We start from the raw sequence: 15,223 nt of genomic DNA, 5'->3' as shown, positions 1-15,223 counted from the left end.
CAGGTAGGGGGCACGCAGCCAGTGCAGGGCTCCCAGGGCAAAGGCAGCAGGGCAGAGAGCCCTAAGCCCACAGCAGGCAGCCTGCAGCTTCCTTTGCCCTGCTTGGCTGTGCTCTGGTTAAAAGGATCTCTGTGCTTAACAGTGCTGGTGGCAGCACTTGAACTAAAGATCATTCAACAAGCTTTATTTCAAGCACCCCACCACCATTTTTAGGCACTGGGATGCTGATCCCCAAGACAAGCTGTCCATGGCTCCATCCCTCTCCCTAGCCTGGGTCCCATTCACCAGCCGGGGTGTGCAGTGCCCCCAGCCCCTGTTCCTGCTCTTACCCCACTCCCTTCCTCACTGTTGGGGCCTTGATCTGCCCCCCACCCTGCTTGGGCAGTTGTGGGGGCCACTGCAGCTACAGAGGGAAGTGCCAGACCCCCACGCAGCTGAGGCAGGCAAGCAGGCTTGGGGGGCGGGGCAGAGATCAGACTCACCACTTTTTTTTTCTTTTTTCTTCTGTGGAGCCTGGCTTCCTGGGCTGCCTAGACCATCTGCCTGCACAGCCTCTGAGTCTCACGGAGCCCAGTGCTTCCCTCCGTGGTTGTCGGATAGGAAACTAAAACTCCTCGGAGATGTTTTGCTTTGCAGCACCCCAAAGTCATTTGCTGCATCCTAAAGTCATTTAAGGTGCGTTACACCACCAAATGTGCTACAGCGGCTGGAATTAACGCAGAATACGCTGCCAAATGTACAAACAGCAATGCCATTAAAGCAGTGCCAAAGGCATTTAATTCACTTTAAACCTGCTAAAAAGTGTCCTCTACAAATGACACTTGTCTCTGAAAGTATCTGTCTACTCGGAAAATAATATTTATTACCCCTCTAAGACTGGAATTATATCTGATAAACCTAATTACTTCACCCATCCTCAGTTTTAACTTGCAGCATTAAAATACCAGTACTCTAAACAGGTCTAGTATTAGGCCCATTCCTCATTGTTCTTTCGTTGCCATTCAGTAACATGGCATGATATAGGAATTACTCTTCATCCTCCTTATGTTTTATTATGATTTTCATAGATTTCATAGACATTAGGGCTGGAAGGGACCCCGGAGGATCATAGAGTCCAGCCCCCTGCCCCAGGGGCAGGAAGTCAGCAGGGATCATAGGATCCCAGCAAGATAAGCATCCAAAAGCCAATGCTTCCATTCATTGAGCTCATCATTACAAACTGGTGGTACTTTGAGAATCTACACAGTAGTAAGCAATTATAGGTGGATTTTAGAACTCTTTCATACTCTTCATCCCTCTAAAAGCAACATTGTCAGGAGTCTTGTACTCTTGGTAAGGGTCATGCATGGTGGTAAGGTCAAAGGTGAGGTATCTGATGAAGAGAAACCTAGCATAACATAACCTCAGCAGTAGGGCAGGCAGGCAAAGTAGGCATATTTCTCAATGGCTGCAAAGGCAAATGAACACTGCAATGGAAGAGTAAGCCCAGTCATCTGGGATCTCTTCTCCACTGGACATAGGTTTCTCTTCCACCAAATTCCATGCAGTTGCTGATGAGCAAAGTTTTCTTCATGTTTTACGTGAGAAGGCCATTTTACAAGTCACATGCAGGCTTTTCGCACTGGATCCAGTATCTACCACAGTAATCAATCACCAATACCCATAACCTCTACAAAGTCCTGTGGCGATGCATGAGTGGCAACAGGGCAGACAAAGCGATCTCTGGGAGTCCCTAGTCTCAGATCCACATGCAGGTGGCGCTTCACCCTTGGAATGGGACAGGGGGATGATTCAGCAGCTGTTATCATGATTGAGCAGTCCTATCGAGGATCCCCTCTCCTCACCCTGCATAGGGAGAGAGCTAGAAGAGGTGACCTAAACATAAACTTCCCTGCCTTATCTTACCTGACTGTATTGCCATTTCCAGGTGGTTCACTCAAATTGTGGTCAAAACATAAAAATATCCTTTGCAACCTGGAATGCACAACTCCTACTAGATGAACCAAATAGTGACAGACCTGAAAATAGAATGGCTGTTGTCACCTGAGCACTCTTGTGATAGAATATCAATATCACTACTCTCAGTGAGACCAGACATGTAGACAGAGACAATCTGAGGGAGGCATGGGGTGGCTATACATTCTTCTGGAAAGGGAAACCTGCAGTTGACAGGTGAATACGCAGCAATGATTTTGTCATTAAGAGCCAGATTGTCAGCTGAATGACTGAATTCCCTATTGGCATTAACGAGCACCTCATAGAATCATAGAAAACTAGAGTTGGAAGGGACCTCAGGAGGTCATCTAGTCCAACCCCTGCTCAAAGCAGAACCATCCCCAACTAGATCATCCCAGCCAACACTGTGTCTAACTGGGTCATGACTTTTCACATCCAACTGACCAACAATTCATTTGCTGCCATCATTGGTGTATACGCCCCAACATTCAATGCTGAGGAAGAACAAAAAGAACAGTTTTATGCTGACCTTGAGAAAATCCTGACAATCATCCCAAAAGGGAATAAGTTCATTTTCCTTGGAAATTTCAATGAGAGAGTTGCTTGTACTTTAACATGTGGAATCATAGAAAGTTAGGGTTGGAAGGGACCAGGAGGTCATCTACTAAATCCCTTCTCAGTATCCTCTAAACTAAATAAGCCCAATTACTTCAGTCTGTCTTCACAAGTCTCGTCCTTCAGCCCCTCACAATTTTTCTCACCCTCCGCTGGACTCTCTCCAATTTGTCCATATCCTTTCTGTAGTGGGGGGCGGGGCAGAGCTTAACACAGTATTCCAGATGTGGCCTCACCAGTGCTGAATAGACAGGAATAATCACTTCCCTTGACCTACTGGCAACACACCTACCAATACAGCACAGTATGCTGTTAGCCTTCTTGGCAACAAGGGCATACTGCTGACTCGTATTCAGCTTATTGTCCACTGCAACCCCCAGGTCCTCTTCTGCAGAACTGCTGCCCAGCCAGTCAGCCTCCAGCCTGTACTGGTGCATGGGATTTTTCTGTCCTAAGTGCAGGGCATTGCACATGTCCTTGCTGAACCTCGTAAGATTTCTTTTGGCCCAGTCCTCCAATTTGTCTAGATCCCTCTGAATCCTAGCCCTACCCTCCTGCGTATCTACTACTCCCCCCAGCTTGGTGTCATCTGCAGACTCACTGAGGGTGCACTCTATGCCATCCTCCAGGTTGCTGATGAAGACATTGAACAAAACCAGCCCACAGGACTGACCCCTGGGCCGCTCCACTTGTTACCAGCTGCCAACTAGACGTTGAACCTTTGATTACTACTCTCTGAGCCTAGTGCTCCAGCCAGTTTTCTATCCACCTTACAGTCCATCCGGCCCATACTTGCTTAAATGGTGGAAGGGCACTACTTGGAAGGAAGGAGTGGGGAAGGCCAATTCCAGTGGCATTCTCTTACTCAGTAAATGTGTGTGGAGTATGACCTTGTCTTTACTAACTCTATCTACAGACAACATGATAGGTACAAAACAACATGGTAATACCACCCCCCCCTTGAAACAGTGGCACGTCCTCAGCTACACCATTGTAAAAGTGTTATCTAAAAGACGTTTATATCACATGAATTATGAGAGGAGTTGATGACTGCTGTATTGATCATTTAGTGAAATCAGTTAGGTCTATTAGGGTTGTGTTAAACATTGAACACACAACCCAAATCAGTCCGAAGACAGTAGAGCATCAAATGTCTTCAGACCCCTAAACGCCATGAAGCCCTCCAAACATATCTCAGCAAGAAACTTGCCTGTTTCTGGATTGAAAATGATAGTACTTGTGTTGAGGAAGATTGGCAAGTTCTAAAGGAGACCATCCATGAGGCTTGCACAGAATCAGTTGGCTCTATCACCCAATGCCATTAGGACTGGTTTGACCAAAATCCAACAATTTGTTGACAGTTGTAACATGCAGAGCTTCTTCAGTGCAACCAAGGCTGTGTATGGACCAAGCTCTTGCAGACGCACCCTGCTTAGATCTGAAGACAGCACTACACTCCTCAAAAACGAATCCATGAAGAACAGCTGGAAGGAGCACTACCAAAAGCTCCTGAACCAAGAATTGCTGGTGACTGAAACCATTGAATCCATCCTGCAGCATCCAGTGAGGGAAGCACTTGCCAGTTCACCAACCTCTGAAGTCATCCACCAGGTGAGTAAGACAGATTGAAGAACAGCAAAGCAACTGGCCTTGGTGGCATACCAGCTAAGGTCTTCAAAGTTGGTGGGGAAATCAATGACCAACATGTTCCACACGCAGTTTTTTTTTAATCTGGAGCACTGAGGAAATTCCTGCTGACTTAAGAAATACCAATATTGTCACCATTCTTAAAAATGGAGATAAGTGAGACTGGAAACTATTGATGTGTATCAGCCTCCTCCATCACTTGGAAGATCCTTGCTCAATTTCTGCTGAACTGACTTGTTCCTTCTTGCCATGGAAATCCTTCCCAAGCCTCAGTGTAGCTTTAGACCACTGAGAGGCACCATGAACATGACTTCTGTAGTCCAGCAGATCCAGGAAAAATGCCAAGAACACTAGAAACTGTATAATGGCCTTTATTGATTTGACCAAAGCCTTTGACTCTGTTAACCAAGAGGCTCTATGGAAGATGGAAGTTTGGCTACCGTGGGAAATTAATCACCATTCTAATACTCCTTCGTGAGCAGATAACTGCCTCCATCCTATGCAGTGGCTCCACTACAAAGCCTTTTGCCATTCAAACTGGCATCAAGCAGGGCCACGTTATCACACCAGTTTTGTTTTCCATCTTTCTTGTGGTCATCAAGATGCTCATCTGTGACTGTCTGCCACATGGTATCAGCATCGAGTACAGGATGAAAGGGAATCTTTTCAATCTCCCCTGCCTACATCTCAAAACTAAATATTCGTTATTTGCCAAAACCAAAGTTACTTCGGCCTCCGTTGTGGAACTTCAGTACACCAATGATTGTGCTGTCATTGCACATATGGAGGAGGACCTGCAAACAGCCCTTAGCTACTTCTCAAGCATACCAGTGCCTGGGACTGACGGTTAATGTTAAAAAAGCCAAAGATGCCTCACCAGCCTGCTCTAGGCCAATCAGCTTCCCTGGGAAAAATCCTTATTGATGAACAGGAGGTGGAGAATGTTGAAAACTTTTCATACGTTGACAGCCATGTTGGAAGGCTGACATCAACAAGAAGATCCAGCACAGGATCTGATGTGCCAGCTCTGCCTTTGGCAGACTGTATCATCATGTGTTCAACAATCACAATATCAGGACTCAAACAGAGCTCCTACTATATAAGGCTGTGGTGATCCCAACTCTCCTCTATGTGATGCTTGCATTACCTACAGGGACCACCTGAAAAGCTTGGAATGCCATCACTAGCGCTACCTCCGGAAGATCCTGGGAATGAAGTGGGAGGATTGTCACACAACTGCCAGTGTCCTCACTGACGCTAACACCACCAGTATGGAAGTGTTGATTACTCAACACAAGCTATGGTGAACAAGGCACTAATGTGTGCATGCCTGATGTATGTTTACCAAAACAACTGCTGTTTTCCCAACTCAGCCAAGGCAAAGGACATGAAAGGGCCAGAGGAAATGGTTCAAGGACACCCTCAAGGCGAGAATTAAGAAGTTTGCCATTGACACCAGAAACTAGGAAAAAATAGCTTGGGACAGGGCTACATGGCAACACCTTGTGAGAGAAGGTACATCTTACTTTGAGGAAAAGCATCTCACCCTGGAGACAGAAAAACAACAAACGGAAGGAAAGGAAACCAGACAAAGAAATCCGTGGCCTGACGTTCTCTTTAACCACCACCTGTGGCATTTGCCAGTCTGCAGCTCTATGATCAGCCTTCTTAGCCATCAATGGACTCATTTACAGCCCTTTACTTGACCCGTAGGAGTGATCATCCTTGATCATGAGGGATTGCTGCTGCCACCACCACCAACTCTTCATTCAGGGCTCCATTTCTCAAATACTCTAAACCTCCCTGGGGGGCAGTGCTGTACCAGAAGCAGTAGAACGTTACTTTAACCTGGCCCTGCAGTATCTGTTTAGATCGGGCATTTCAGCAAAGCTTTTTGGTGCATTAGCTAAAGTTGATTCAGTCAGCTATTAGCTAAGCGCCAAAAAGTCCCGCTAAAGCCCCGATCTCTACAGATGTTGCGAAAGGAAGGTACAAGTAACACACTGCCTTTCTGTGCATGTGATGGGCTCCATGCAGGAGCATGCTGAGTTTGAAGTTTTTATTGTTTCCCCATGTCTGCAAGCAGCCCTGGAAAAGAAAATAACTTCTCCTAAAGACTAGTACTTCAGTTACTGACATATATGTATATAAAAATGATTCGCTTAATTTTCTAGTCTAAAGTCATTCCTTCCCTTTGTAAGGTTGAACTAAGTAGTTAGTACACTTAACTAAACACTTAAGATGCTTTATATAGGTATTCAGATACTCTGCATTAGTACCTTTTTTAATTCACATTAGATCTCTAGAATTTGTTTGATCCTCCAGAAAACTGTTACAAATATTATATAACTTCTTTGCTGTTCAAATTGCTATTTGCATAAGCCAGTCTAAATACATTTATGTAGATAAAGCTTGTGGTTGTGAACGCTTAGTAGTGGAAAGTGATATATATGGGTTTTTCGTTTGTTTTAGGTTTTTAAAGAAAGACTATGTCCAGATTGCTCTGATTTTTTTTTTTTTTTTAAATCTGAATTTATACAAATGTTCCTTCCAAGATTTCCTGTCACTTTGGACAACTTTTCTACCACTAGAAAAAACCCCCTCTAAAAGTGCAAGAACTAGTATATGTGGGTTATCTGATTTTTGGTATATGCCTACCTCTGAGTAGTCTAATACTATCCAGGGAAATACAGAGAAGTTGGTAAGCTTAAAAAACTGTTTTTACTTCCTGCAGCATACTAAAGCAGTAGAGTAACACAAAGCAATTGCATAAAATAATAGGAGGAAAGATATGCAGTTAAGATCAACTTGTAATAACATTTTATTTAAAATGGTTCTAAATAAGTATTTTAAATAAGTCCTTAAGCTCATTAATTGAATTATGCAGACAAGGTTCTTTGGGTAGTCATGATATCTCTTATTAGACCAACTAAATACTAGGAAAAATTGTTCTTTGCGAGCTTTTGGGTGCAAACGCACTTCTTCAGGCATACAGAGAGTCTGCTGGTGCATTGTGTCATCTCCTGGGTAGAATAGGAGCAAAAATGCAAAATGCAGGTCTGTGAAAATGCAAATGCATCATAGTGTGGATCAGAGGGGTGGAAGATGATAGGTGTGAGACAGGTGGAGGGGCAAGGGGAAGTGTTGAACTGGTGATAAAAGAATGCAGCTGGTAAAATGCAGACAGGTTACCTGAGGTTATTAGATGGCAGGTTATAATGTGCCATAAATCCAACAGCTATATTTAGTCCGTGATTTTTTATATCCACTAAATTTATTAAATGAAGTTTGTAGGCTCGTCTACAAAAGGGGTTTTGTAAATTTTCTTTGAGGAAGAGAATGGAGAGATTGGAGCGAGAGTGATTATTTTATGAGAAGTGTGCACCCACAGGTAATTAGGTATTTTTGTCTTTGATAGATTTTTGGTGTGCTCTCATTCTGGTACACAGTTGTTGTTTGGTTTCACCTACCTATTTTCCATCAGGGCATTTAGTGCACTGGATGAGATATATCACATTTCTGGAGGTGCAGGTGTAAGATCTAGGAATGGTGATGGTTCTGTTGTGGGATGTAGTTATTGTGGGTGTAAGTGGTAGAGATGATTTAGCAGGTTTTAAATTTTTTTGTACCGGCATGGTATGGATCCGTTTGGTGTACTTTGGGCCATAGGAAGTTTGCTTCTGGTGATGAGGTTAGTGAGATTCAGTGTTTGTTTGAAAGCTAAGATGGGTGGTTCTTGAAAGATCTCTTTAAGAGTCGGGTCTTCTTCTAGCATGGGTTGCAATTGTTTGAGGATTTTCTGTACAGGTTCCGGGGAAGGATGGTACGTCATAACTAACTGTGGGAAATTAGTGGGGATTTTCTTTTTGTGCTGCAGTAATTCTTCATATGGTAGCTGGGTAGCTCTTTCAAAAGTACGATCTATCTCTCTGAAGGATGAAAGCCCTTTTGAGGTGAGCAAGGTGATGGTCCTGGGTATTCTCAGTTCAGATCTGGTGGTATCAGAGGGCTTGGCTGTGTATTATAGCTTTCTTGGTGTGTTTAGGGTGGTTGCTGGTTTTGTGTAATATGTTTGGTAGTCCACAGGTTTCTTGTATGTGGTGGTTTGTATTTTACCATTCTGAATATTGATCATAGTGTCTAAAAAGAAAATGTTGGTGCTGTAGTATTCAAGAGATAGTCTGATTGATGGGTGATGGTTTTTGATTCCCATCACAAATTCAATCAGACTGCAGGTTAATTAATTGAATTATTATAATTCATAAGAGTACTGAACAAATCTACTTTTCCTAAACAAAAAGGGCTTTATTTTTTTTAATCCCAAAAATAATTTTATAGATCGTTTTTGGCATTAGAAAATGGTCTTAATCTGAAATCTCATTTTAAACCATGCCTACATTGAAGGAAATGAATGAAAAACGGTCTTGGTATGATTCTCTTCTTACAGAGGCAGAGATGTGTTTTCTGGAAAATTTTGAATTGGAAAATTTTCTGGGAAATTTTACAATGCCCTAAATAGAGCGTGATCTGATTTAGCATGTTTATTTGACTTATACTTAGTAAACAAAACTAAAAAAGTACCCCCGTGTTAATTTTATGTCCCAATAGGCAGAAGTATTTGAACTGAAATATTTGATTAGGAAAAAATTAAATACAGCAGATTTAATGTGATTTAAATGTTATATTCAACAAAATTCAAAGCTTTATGTGGAAAGCAATTATTTTTATTGCAATACTTGTAAAAATATAAAGACAGTACACAATTACATGTACTTCCCTTACATTGTTTGTTTAAATTTAGGAGAAAAATGAAGGCACTGAAAACTGTTGACACACTAATTTTAGTACATCCAAAGAACTGTGCATGTTATGCCGTGGTTGTCCACTCATCTACATCAATGGAGTTTAACTCTCTTCCACTGAGGTCATTGTGGCACCTCCACTTTCACTGTCACTATCTGTAGAAGCACTTGCACCACTTATTAGTTCCATTTCAGAATCAGATTGAGGCAAATCTGATTCAGAACTACTTGAACCACATTCTCTTTCACTAAAGGATGGTTTTACCAATCAGTCTTTTGGCAAGGGCAACTTATCACACTGCCTCTTCTTCACTAACTGTGCTTCTGACTGATTCTTCAGAAGCAAGAGATTTTGAGAAATAGAAACAAATTTAGCAGTGCACTCATATGTTAGTCTATTCCTCTTTTTTGTCTTGATTGAGCTGAAAGCCTTCTAGTTCCATTCACAAGAAGCTGCTGTTGGTGGAACGCTTAGGATCCTTAGAGCAATCCTGAACAACAGTTGGGTGTTAGAGTATCACTTGCACCATGTGAAAGGAGACATGTTCTCTGCTGCCTGCCGCATGAAGTCTTTGCTCCGAAGTTTTTCTTTTGCGTGGTACTCGGCAATGTCTGTCATAGCTAATTCATCGATGTTGAGGACATTCTCAGCTACTTCCATAATTGTATCGAGAGCAGTAGATAATTTATCTTCTGATAAATGTTGTCCTCTGTGTTGATGATCCAAAAGGTTTGCTGCCAGATGAACTGGGTAAGAGCAAAAGTCAGATCTCTTAGTAAACATTTGTTTGACTACTACTACTTTTTTGGATAGCGGTGAAGAAGGCAAAAGCTCAGTTCAGCTGGAATATTTGAAAGGCCTGGTGCATCTCCTTCACGTTTTTTGCTAGACTGTAGCAGGCACTAGGGTGCCTGCTGCTGACATTGGTAATAGGGCTTACCTGCCAATCAACAAGACAACACAGCTGGCAGTTGCTAGGGCAACTGATTGGGTCAGCTGATCGCCAGGGGGCTGGGCCTGGCCCATATAAACAGAAGAGGCTGAGGCCCGAGCCAGGTCCCTTCTGGCAGCCAAAGGAGTAACAGCTCTGCTGTAGAGCAAAGCAGAGTAAACCAACCTGGTTGCCCTACCGCCTGATAGTCTGTAGAATGGTGTGGAGTGGAGAGGACCCCGACGGAGATGAGGAGTAGCCAGGGCAGTGTGGAGCGTATGTTGTAGCCAGTTGGCTCATAGCTTGGGTTTTGTTTATGTAAGACCAGCCAGGAGGCTTATTTGTGTTGTAGCCGGTTGGCTTATGGCTTTACGTTTCTTGGTTTTGGGTCATTGTTACCACCGGAGGACCGGGTGAGGCTGTAGGGATGTGAGGAGCCCTCACAGGAGCTCCCCAGGAGTCTGGGGTTCCTGGGTGCCCTGTATGGGCACAGCAAGCAGTGCCTGGGAGGCATGGCTGTGGGGCGCCGGTGTGGCGCTGCATGTGGTGTGTTAAGACCCCAGCCCGGGAGGGCGGTATTTTGCCCGCTAGGGCATAGGACCCCGAGAAGGGTCAGGGGGCCAGGCACGGCTAAAGGCCACCTGAGCCCCGGGCGCGAGAAGCGCAGGACAGGCGCGAGAAGTGCAGGACAGGCCCAGAGAGGGCGACGGGCACAAGAAGCGCGGGCATAGAAGGCCCCAGTGTGGGCAAGCACGGGAAGCGCGAGTGAAGCCCCAGGGAGGGCAGGACCGTGAGAAGCCCAGCAGGGGCAAAGCTATTGAGAAGCCCAGCAGGGGCAAAGCTATTGAGAAGCCGCCCCAATGTGGGCGAGCGCGGGAAGCACGAGTGAAGCCCCAGTGAGGGCAGGACCGGGAGAGGCCCAGCAGGGGCACAGCTGTTGAGAGGCCCAGCACGGGCACACCGGTTGGGGAGCCCAGCTGGGCAAACTTGGGGAGAAACCCAGTCAGGCGAGTGTACAGCCAGGACGCCGGTTGAGTGACAAGGCCAGAGCGCCTACGGGAGGCTCCAGTTGTGTGGCAAGTCCAAGGCCAGAGTGCCTACGGGAGGCGCCAGTCAGGGCGCGGAGAGCAAACTGACCAGTCAATGTCCGGGACATCTGCGAGGCTTGGGGTGTGCTAGAGGGGAGGTAGGAGGCATGCGTAGCCCATAAGGCTGGGGTGCACAGGGTCACTCCTTAGAGGATATGGGCCAGTACGAACAAAGCACCATGTCATAGAGAACAGTAAGGCAGCCTCCCTTAAAGATATATATATAACAGCAAGATGTGGTGGACGAGACAGAGGGTGCTAAACAGTTAACTTGGCACGGTAGGGGGCGCTAGGGAGATCACGGCCGCTCCTAGGGCCCGCTCTGTGACATAGACACTGAAACTGGTAGTAGCAAATTGAATGCTCCGTGAACTCGAACCAAGACCACATCGTTGTCAAGAATCTGCTTCCGAATGTTCATGGAAATATTCTGGGATATTGTGTCATCTATTGAAGCACAGTGCAAATAGTTCTTTGTGCACAGCAAACTATGTGAACACTTTGTAGCAAGCCCCATCTAGTTTCTCCTGGCAATAAAAGTGCACTTTTCTTCCCCTGCTTCTCTTTCTGTAATTTCTTCAAAGTCTGATTAGCAACATGATGAGTGTTGAATACCTTCACAATCGCTTTGCAGTTTGCTGATATGTGAATACAAACTTACCTGTATTCACATTTACTTGCCAGAAGATTCAACCCATGAGGAAGACAGCCAAATAGTGTTAAATGAGGATACTTTGCCTTTAATATTTGCCATACAGCTTTCATGTTACTCTCATGATCAGTTACAAGGGCTTGTACCGTGGAGGGCCTGCACTTTCACTCTCTTCACTCAGTAATTTGGCTTTGTATTCATCTGTATCATGAGAAAATTTTATAGCAATTGCTTTCAGAAATACTGGTTCAGGTGTTGCTAATGTAATGTGCAGTAAAGGATTTCCTTGTATATATCAGTCCATCCATCTGACATCAGAGTCGATGATTCTGCTTGACTAAACCTTTGAGTAACCATTGTTTGAACTCTGTCATACTCTGTATCTAAGAGAGAATGTGATAAGCAATAACATGACGGTAACTTATATGATGGGCAAATTACTTCGTAATGTTCCTTCCAGTATTGATTTTCAGTTATGGAAAGAGGTGTACAACTTGAAAATATAGCTTGAGCTAATGTCTCCTGCTTTTTCTTGATCTTCTTTTGACATTTTGTCCACAAAGCTTGTTAAAAAGTGTCTCAAACAGCTACTTGTGGTGGATCGTATATCGGGTGACAGTGATCTTGAAAGTGAGGATCCTGCTGCTGCTTCCCCCAGACCTGGCAACTCAACATTTTCATATTCCATTTTTTGCAAATCTGCTATTTCACTTGAGCTACCAAGTTCCTGCAACAAAAAGGGGAAAAGATCTTTATTTTAGCCTATTCTAGTCTGGCCTCATCCATCAGAAGAAGTGGCAGTGAGCTTGCCAGAAAGAACACTGCAGCTCAACATGCTGCTCAGTTGCCCTGGGACTGCGGACCCAAAGGGAAGTGTAGTCTGGCCTCTGCCATTGGCCAGAGGACTAAGCTCACTCCTCTGGGTTGAAATAGTTAATTATTTATCTATTCTGTAATTTTAAAAATAATTATTGTTAAGCCTAAGCCACTGGGTGCTTAGTGCAAGCAGAAAAGCAGGATACAAATATTTTAAATAAATAATAGTCCAGAGTTGCATTAACAGCTTTTAAAATTATGTTTTAAAACAATACAGAATGCTAGTGTGTACTGTCTGTTGTTTAACATATTACTTTGTTTACTTGCATAGGATTCCTGAAGTAGACTTTTCTCAGATGATGTTGTTCCACCACTTTGTTGTATTCGCTTTCTGTATATGGCTTGTACTCTTTCAGGACAGTTTCTACATGTTGTTAAATGTTTCTTCATTCTTGTTGTGTTGTTAGCATACTACTGCCTGCCATATTTACATCTACCAACTTCCTTCCTTCAGTGGCTTGAACTTCACTATAATGATGCCACACACTAGTTGTTTTTTTTGAGTAGGCATTATAATGACTACTTGAAACCAAAAGCACTAAAAAACTAACAGATCTTATGCAAACACTTCCAACTTCCCCAACTCCAGAAAAGAAATGAGACACTGCTCTGCGTGTTTGCTGAACTGAAAGTGAAACAAAAATTAATCACAGTTTTAGTTTTGGTTTTGCTTTCACTTGTAGCCTGAGATGAAATAAGAATTTTAGCTTTGGTTCTGATTTGACCTGCATAGCCAATTAAGTGAATTCATAACTTGATTTTTGGTTTAGATTATTATGTGAGTGATTTTACCTTCCTGTTTACAAATCAATAAAACATACATGGTACTTTCTCTCACACTTCATAGGGATAATCACCTGAAAAGCATTAATTACAATTTTGAAACTGCCAAGCTTGCCTAATATTGTATTGGCATCCGTTCATTGATACTAATGAATTTTATGAAACAATGAATTTTTAGAAATGGAAAATTTCCCACAGAAAAATAAAGCACTGGAAAATTTTCCACTCACATCTCTGTACAGAGGCAAGAGTTTTTTGTGTTGGGATATCTAGATAGATTGATTATAGATATATCTATAGATATATAGAAACTCTGGCAGTTAGAAACATATTGCATAGACCTTAACATATAGATATATCTATATAGATGGTGTTGTTACTTGGTTGACTGTTTTGGTTATCTGTTAAGGTCTATGCAGTATGTTTCTAATTGCCAGAGTTTCTACAGATGCATAGTGGTTAGTTCTACTGTCTTTCACTTGCATGAGAACATTTTTGTTTAAAAAATATAAGCTACCAAACACACTTTCATTCCTGAACTTTAATAGAAGCATTTATGCTAGAATTTAAGATTCTACCATTGTAGAAACAATTTAATTGGAATTGACGCTCTTTTTACAGATTGCGGAAAAAACCCCCAAAGTCTCCGTGATTGATCTAACAGAAGAAGAAAAGCACCACTGTAATAAAGGTGAGGGAGGAGATGATTTCGTGTTTGTAGAGATGATGAAAATCAAACTAAAACATAGGTGTAAGCATAAATTACTTAATTTGAAAGAAAAATAATGTTGCTGATTTGGAAATTGTACCTGTTTCTTAAAAGAGAAATTTATCTTCATCTCTCCACTCTAGTAGTAACCATAGGAAAGTAAAGCTGAAAGAAACCGCATATGGTCTTCTAGTCTAGCCCCTGCTTAAGGCAGGATCATCCCCAACTAAACCATCCCATCAGAAATAGATTATATGCATGGAAAATTATAACAGATTTATACTTTCTCCTTGTATAGAATCTAATTACTCAAGGGGTCATCTTAAGTTTGAATTATCATAGTTACCTAAATCCAAGATATGTAGGGCAAGGTATAATTTTAATTTTTCCTTGGGAGACCATTAAAGCATTATTGTGCCATAGCTTTTACTCAGCTCTTGTCTTTGGAGATAACTCAGATGCTATTTTTAAATGATGCCTCTTTCACCTTTTTTCCTGAAGACTGCTAATGCTTTCTGCATTTGCTTAGGTCCATCTGCAGAAGCAATTTCATGATACTAAAAAAAACTATCAGTAACCAAAGTTCACTGAATATTATGTTTTCTCCTTACAGCAACACTTCTTTCCTGGTTATTGCTGTTTTCTCCAAATGTTATTAATATCTTAGATGAAAGGAAAAGTTAATAACAAGCAGTTGTAGGAATGGAGATGTCTAGCACGCTGATTGGCTTTTCAAATCTGTGGGTTGACATATGTATATATGCAAATAAAGTAAACAGAAATGAAGTAATGTCTTTAATTCAGCTTGCTTATATAGGTAAAGTTGTGTTTAAAACTTGCATTTCGTTTACAGGCAAAGTAAATGAAAAACAGAAATCTATGCTTAACAAAACTGTTTCAAAGCCAGGAAGTCCTAAATTGAATCGTCTTGAGCTAACAGAACAAACATCATGTCAGGTACTTTTAATTGTTTCTTTATTTTTACATGTTGAAATTTGAAAATTCCAGCTCAAGCTCCACAGGTCATATAATATGCAATTTAAGAAAAATTAAAATGGTAATAGGAACATTTTTCAGGATGAAGTAACATTGTTATTTCATTTGTATTAAGCTAACTTCTTAACAAAGGATAGCTTTCTTCATTTAAACCACTAGGAGGCCCT

The 15,223-nt window shown here is 42.5% G+C and overlaps 1 protein-coding gene across 2 annotated transcripts in view; it reads left to right on the top strand.

Moving 5' to 3' along the window:
* ATF7IP2 (activating transcription factor 7 interacting protein 2) overlaps positions 1–15,223 on the top strand; it is a 97,155-nt gene that overhangs the window by 55,070 nt on the left and 26,862 nt on the right. For both annotated transcript variants that reach the window (XM_019507471.1, XM_019507472.1), the window contains exons 9-10: positions 13,973–14,042; positions 14,914–15,017. In XM_019507471.1, coding sequence (XP_019363016.1) covers positions 13,973–14,042; positions 14,914–15,017 — 174 coding nt within the window. The remainder of the gene's footprint in view (positions 1–13,972; positions 14,043–14,913; positions 15,018–15,223) is intronic.

The sequence above is a fragment of the Gavialis gangeticus genome, unplaced genomic scaffold (assembly GCF_001723915.1).
Source record: "Gavialis gangeticus isolate Ggan-Ray unplaced genomic scaffold, GavGan_comp1, whole genome shotgun sequence".
NCBI classification, from domain to species: domain Eukaryota; kingdom Metazoa; phylum Chordata; order Crocodylia; family Gavialidae; genus Gavialis; species Gavialis gangeticus.
The sequence above is the reverse complement of the archived record's forward strand: the minus strand, read 5'-3'. Positions and strand labels throughout refer to the sequence as shown.